The 6116-nt window shown below is 60.3% G+C and overlaps 5 protein-coding genes across 5 annotated transcripts; 2 read left to right on the top strand and 3 right to left on the bottom strand.

The window, feature by feature from the left end:
- Positions 1-470: 470 nt before the first annotated feature.
- Positions 471-1007, bottom strand: DQ04_09901040 (hypothetical protein; the record flags this gene model as incomplete). The annotated part of the gene is made up of 1 exon (XM_009316092.1): positions 471-1007. The coding sequence occupies one exon, from the start codon at positions 1005-1007 to the stop codon at positions 471-473; it is 537 nt and encodes a 178-aa protein (XP_009314367.1).
- A 335-nt stretch (positions 1008-1342) lies between these two features.
- DQ04_09901030 (hypothetical protein) lies at positions 1343-2605 on the top strand (the record flags this gene model as incomplete). The annotated part of the gene is made up of 1 exon (XM_009316091.1): positions 1343-2605. One exon carries the CDS (start codon positions 1343-1345, stop codon positions 2603-2605), a length of 1263 nt encoding a protein of 420 aa, XP_009314366.1.
- A 456-nt stretch (positions 2606-3061) lies between these two features.
- Positions 3062-3388, top strand: DQ04_09901020 (hypothetical protein; the record flags this gene model as incomplete). The annotated part of the gene is made up of 1 exon (XM_009316090.1): positions 3062-3388. One exon carries the CDS (start codon positions 3062-3064, stop codon positions 3386-3388), a length of 327 nt encoding a protein of 108 aa, XP_009314365.1.
- Positions 3389-3719: 331 nt separating this feature from the next.
- Positions 3720-4064, bottom strand: DQ04_09901010 (hypothetical protein; the record flags this gene model as incomplete). Its single annotated transcript, XM_009316089.1, has 1 exon — positions 3720-4064. The coding sequence occupies one exon, from the start codon at positions 4062-4064 to the stop codon at positions 3720-3722; it is 345 nt and encodes a 114-aa protein (XP_009314364.1).
- Positions 4065-4475: 411 nt separating this feature from the next.
- On the bottom strand, positions 4476-5009 carry DQ04_09901000 (hypothetical protein; the record flags this gene model as incomplete). Its single annotated transcript, XM_009316088.1, has 1 exon — positions 4476-5009. The coding sequence occupies one exon, from the start codon at positions 5007-5009 to the stop codon at positions 4476-4478; it is 534 nt and encodes a 177-aa protein (XP_009314363.1).
- Positions 5010-6116: the final 1107 nt, after the last annotated feature.

Genomic DNA, 6116 nt, shown 5'->3' with positions numbered 1-6116 from the left:
GCCTCCACACGCCGGGCAAGAGGGTGCAAGGATCTGGCCGAGGCAGACACACCACAAGAGTCGTGGTAGCAACACTCAAAGCAGCAGCATTTAGCCATACTTCGACTTCCTTCCCACCTTCATGGGCGGCGACGGCGACGGTGTCACCCTCTTAACTGTGTGCTTTGAGCATATCAATGTCTCCACTCACTCCGTCTGTGGTGAGTGGGTGTGACTCACCGCCAGCCTTATGGGGCCGAAAAGTGCATTCTGTCTGGATTACTCTGGCCCATTGAAGGTGGTGACGCCCCCGATACCTTGCCGCGGTCACGTGAGCATCGCACAAACGCCACACTCTATGACCGAGGCAATGTTACTTGCCTTCAAAAGACATGCAGCTCTTCTTTTCTTTCCCCCACGATATTCCTGTATACGCTGCTGCCGGTCATGAATACACTGGCACTGGTGAAAAAGGTGTGTGTTTTGCCTATTTATCCGGATTCCATCGCCGTCGGTGCGCCTGCAGCCTCGTGGTGGCCCTCCGCGACGCCGAAGCAGGAGGCCTCAAGGTGTGTTTGTTTGGGTGCGTGAAAGCACAACAGCCGGTGCTTACTGTCCGGTGAACGACGTGCAGTGCAACGTTTGGGATGTGTGGCTGAAGATGTTGAGTTGTGCGGATCGCATCGTGTTGGGGCTTGCTGCTGGCTGCCAGGTGTCGTGCGCAGGTCAGCGTCACCGCCGCCTGGCGGTTTCTTGTGGAAGCGTGAAGGCGTGGAATGCGGCTGCGTCCCGTTCCTTTGGACTGGCCTGGTATGGTAGAGATGAGGCTGATGCTGATTGAGTCTGGGATGAGTGGTGGCCAGCGAAATATGCTGCGGTAGGCCTTTTTTTTTTCCAGTGCGGGATGGATGCTGGTCGTAACAACTGTCGCTTGTCAGGTCGGCTCTTCGACGGCAGCGCAATGCACGACGACCGCTCGGGTTGCTGTTGTACCCCGGCGTGAGCACGTGCGATGATGACCTGCGCATAAGGAAGCCCTGCAGCGTTGTGTTGTTGATATGGAAAGCATATATATATGTGTGTGGCTGAGTGTCGATTATTCCCCTTTTTTTCTTGTCTTGGGCGATGGCAAACCAGCACATCTGTATGCAGTAAGAGTCCCGTCGGGTCTCCTATTCAGTCATCGTTTTGGTCCGCACGGCCGGCATTATTCAAGCACGTGAGGTATGCCCAACCCCGCCTCCATTCTGCGTGAATGTCTGTGTTGGCGTGCATGCTCTCTCCCCCTCTATCGCTTCTACGCCTCCCCCGCGCAGGACAAGGAGCAACAGGTGTGCCTGCAAGCAGCTCACACACACGTTACATGCACACATATACTCACGCATGTGGAGGAGAGGGTGCTAGGCAGACACCAGCTGCAGCGCTGGAAATCGCTGAGCGGCTCCACGTAGCACTCGCGGAATCGGCGCGGCGCCTCTACGCGGAGCAGCGCGTCAGTTGCTCACTCGCTCTACTCCCCACCGTGGCGCTGGAGGGAATGCCGTCTGGCTGGGGGATGATGCAAGTCGTCCCGCAGCAGCAGAACTCCTTTGAACTAGTTGTAGGGCTCGGTGCAGAGGTGGTAGGCGAGGCGCTCACATGTCTGCTCTGTGAAAAGCACCAACTAAAGCAGCAGCAACAACAGCACGAAGAACGACAGCAGTCGCTCACGCATGTTGTTGGAGCCGCGCCGCCTCTTCTTGGTCCTCTCGTGGAGGACCTCACACCGGAGACGGTGGCGCTGGCGCTACTGCTGCTTCCCGCCCACGACGGTCTCTGGAACAGGAGGCGTCGATACCTGAGTGCTCTGATGAACGACAATGACACAGAGGAGAGTTGCCGTCAGTTTGCGCTGCTGCGTGAGTTGTTGTTGACATCTCTCCTGCTGAGTTGTCACCACAAAAAACAGGAAGTTTGGGTGCAACGCGAGTGGGTGGTGCGGCAGCTGCTTGCGAGAGGCATCTTCGTTGGTCTGGAAGCTTTCCATTGGCATGATCGAGTGATGCTGCTGGAGGCCGCTGACAAGCACCCAATGAACTATAATGCTTGGAACTACCGCCGGCGTGTCATCGCCCTCCTGGCACCGAAAAAAGAGGAGGAAGAAGGAGGACAGGAGGATTCTGCCAAAAGAGGAATATTTCGGCTGCTCTTGCTCCAGGAATCAGATACTGTGTTGCGTTTTTTTGAGGCGCATAACGGTGACACCTCTGCTGCTTCCTACCTGATCTTTCTCCTGCAGCAAGTGACGGCGGCTGACAGCGGCGGGTCGGCGCCTCAAGAAATGTGGCAGCGGCTTCTGGCGGCCACTGCGTGTGAGTTGCGGCGGCACTGCGACAAGGGCCATGAGGCGGTGTGGGTTCTGCGCCTCGCCTTGATGCACTGGGGCCTCCGTGAACGTCCTCCGTGTGGCTGGAGGCTGCGCGACGAGCTCGGGTTCGCAGCACATTACGCGACGGCATCATGGGCAGAGCTGGAGGAGGAGGAGGTGGTGGTCACGTGGGAAGGCGTGGCGGGTTCTCACCGCTGGGCGTCGTACCACGCAGCGCGCTACGGCCTCCAACTGCTGCAGTTGCTGGAGACCGCGTAACGGCCTCTGTGCTTCTCTTACTCTCGCTTGCCGCTTGGGGACGGGAATGGAGAGAGGAGGGGGGTAATGGATGCTCCGTGATTTTCTTTTTGTTGCACCAACCCCTGCCGTGTCTGTCTTTGTTTTTGTTTTTGTTTTTTGTTTTCTGCATGTTTTTGCTTTTTTTTGCGTTCCACCCCATCTCCTCTCTGTAGGGTGCGTGCAAGGGTGGTGGCGGCTTTGGGGCGCGGGGAGTCGCGCCGGCGCTCTGCTGTGCGTCGGCCCCCCGTAGGGTGTGCCGCTCGGCTCGCGGATTCAGCTCAGCGGGGCATGCGCAACGGGCGCCCCCAAGAGCAGGTGCCTGCTGCACAGCGCCCTTCCCCCACCCCGGCATCACCCCGCATCTGCGCGGTTTTGTGGGTTTTGGGCGCGGGGTGTGAGTAGAAAGCGGTGCACTCGGATGTCCCGCTCGACTCGATGGAATTCCTACAGCTGCGGNGCCCGCACCGCCACACTTGGTGCAGAGAGTGGCGAGCCGCAGAGGAGCCACACGTGCGGCTTGATACGGTGCGGTGGTGCTTCGCGTTTTGCGCGTCCCAGGGCATGCGGGAAGAGGCGGACGAACCTCTTCGTCCTCAACGACGCCGTATTCACGCACATGTCTCAGTTTTCGTTGTGGACAGAGGAAGAGTAAGTGCGGTAACCCTGAGATCCTGGCACGGTGTACGGGTAAGATCGGCCTTGACGAGCTGCTCTTGTTCTTCGAGGAGGGCCTCCGGTGGAATGCGCTCCGACCACGTCTGAGTGAAAGTCACAACCAAACACACACACACACATACACATCGGGTATGGAATCCCGCTGAATGCCTGCTGAGGCTCATTCTTCTTCTTCCTCCAGCACTGTTGCTGGTGCTGCTGATTTTCGTGTTGGGTCACCCCTAAGCGCCATTACATATGTGTGTGTGTTTGTGTGTCCTCATTCCCCTTTTTTTTTGTTGGCTTTTTGGCGACGCAAGAGGGGAGGTTGGTGGCCCCCATCGGCAAGCATAAAGCCATACTACAAACGAAGGAAGGAAAGAAGAACGCAACAACAACAACAACAACAAGAAAACAACGAAAAAAAAACCTGCGCTGATTACTCTATAGCGGCATGGCCAACAGCAACGACGACTACTTCGTACTCCGCGCGGATGGGTTCATTCACTCCAGCGACGTGCGTCACGTGTCGTCTGCCGACGGCGTCCTCCTTACCGCGTCGCGCGACCAGACGGCAATGCTGCACGAGTCGCCGCCGCCGACCGATAACATCTCGGCGGGTGTCGCGTTCGTTGGCCACACGGCGTTCGTGAATTTCGCTCTGTGGCACCCCGCCGCCGCGCTGCTCGACGGCGAGGCCTGCATTGTGACCGGCAGCAACGACAAGCACGTGGCGCTGTGGAACCCCGCCACCGCCGGGCTGGAGGCCGTGCTCGACGCCCATGCGCACGGCGTCTGCTGCGGCGCAGTGCTGCAGCCGAGCGGTGACATCGTGACAGGCGACTGGGGCGGCGTGTGCATCGTATTCAACGGCGTGACGGGCGACGTGAAGCAGAGCTACACCGCACACAAGACAGCGGTGCGGGGCGTCGCACAGCTTCCCGGGACCACCACGGTTGTCAGCGCCTCGGGCGACAAGACGGTGCACCAGTGGGACGTGGTGACGGGTGCCACGCTCGCTGTCTTTGAAGGGCACAAGGACGTCGTGCAGTGCGTGTGCGCGATGAGCGCGACACGGTTTGCCTCTGGGAGCAACGATGCGACTATTGCGATTTGGGACACAACAGCAGGCCCCACCCCGTTGCGCATTCTGGTGGCGCACGACAGTCTGCTGTACGGCCTCTGCTACTGCCCGTCACGGCACCTTCTTTTCTCCGCGTCGGAGGACCGCACCGTGAAGGTGTGGCGCGGCGGCGTGGTGGATGTCACCGTGCCAGCTGTTGCTGGGGGTGAAGCTGTGGTCGTGCAGAGCATTAACCACCCGTGCGTTGTGTGGTCTGTGTGTGTGACGAGTACGGGTGACATTGCGACAGGTAGCGCGGACGGCGTGCTGCGTGTCTGGACCACGCACGACGATAAAATGGCGTCGGTGGAGAAGCTGCAGGCACTCGAGACTGCCATCGCCGCGCAGACAATTGATGTGAAGGTGGCCGCCGCTGCTGGCCTCGACACCGCGTCGATGCCGAGTGTGGACAAGCTGCACCTCCGCAAGGGCGCGGCGCAGGGGGAGCGGCTGCTCGCACGCACGGAGAGCGGCTCGATTGAGGTGTACGTGTGGAACTGCGGTCGCTGGGACAAGGTTGGCACCGTTGTCGAGGGACCGCAGGGTAACTCTTACACCGGCAACCCGCAGCCGCGGGCGAAAACGTATCTGAACGGTGTGCCGCATGACTACGTCTTCGACGTGGATGTGAACGGGAAGATGCTTAAGCTCTCCTACGACAGAGGCCAAAGTGTGTTTGACGCTGCGCAGAACTTCATCAACGAGAACAGCCGCCTGGTGTCGCAGGGTCACAAAGAGGAGATACAGAATTTTATCCTGAGCAACGTCGACCCCACAGACGCGCAGTTAGGAAGTGGGTCGTCACCCGCAGCAGCAGCAGGGGGAGGAGAAATCGGAATGACATCCGTGACAGCAGGAGCCGTTGAACCCACCTTTTCCGAATTTGCCCGCGAGGCCGCTGCGCTGCGCCAGACCGGTGCCACGCACATCCCCAGCTGGGGGGAGGCGCTGCGCAACATGGAGGCAGCGGGTGTCTCCGCGAACGAGGTCGCTTTTTCGGGATACGCACGTGAGGGCATGGCGCTGCAGCAACAGCAAGCAACGCAGAGATCCGCGGCCACACCAGGAGATGAGAGGAGCGTCATAGTGCCGTGGGACTCCTACAAGCTATTCACCGCGCTGAACGCTGCCGGGGCGCAGAAGAAAATCGGCGAGTTGACGGGGGATTCGCAGCTTGTGGAGGTGGTGCCGCGGGTTGTGGCAGCGGCGAAGGGAGAGCCAAGCGTGGGGATCATTGAGGAAATTATGGCGCTCTACCACCGGTTGCCGGAGTCCTCACGCTTTCCCGCGGTGGATCTGCTCAGCCACCTGCTCGCTGCCGCAGCTCACCCATTCGGCTGGCTGCTTCTGTTGCTTGGCGACGGTGAGCAGTCGGCCGCGCGGGCTTTTCTGGCGGAGCGCATGCAGAATCTCCGCAACGTGCCGGACGCAGAGGCCCTCGTGACGATGCGCCTCATCGCCCACGCCGCCGCTGCGTTGGACAAGCCTCCAGCGGGGACGGTGTTGATGGCGCCGCAGCTGGCTCTCCTGCTCACGGCTGTGACGAAGGCCCCGCAGCCGCTGCTGCGCGCGACGAACAGCAACGTAAAGGGTGCCATCAGCGCAGTCCTGCGCAACGCGGCGCTCCTCCTGACGCGCGGCGCCGCGGTGCTCGGTGGGGACGGTGTGCGGGACGCCACGCAGGGGGTTGTGCGGCTTGTGGCGCAGTGGCTT

This window comes from Trypanosoma grayi (genome assembly GCF_000691245.1).
Source record: "Trypanosoma grayi strain ANR4 Tgr_990_V1, whole genome shotgun sequence".
NCBI classification, from domain to species: Eukaryota; Euglenozoa; class Kinetoplastea; order Trypanosomatida; family Trypanosomatidae; genus Trypanosoma; species Trypanosoma grayi.
The sequence above is the reverse complement of the archived record's forward strand: the minus strand, read 5'-3'. Positions and strand labels throughout refer to the sequence as shown.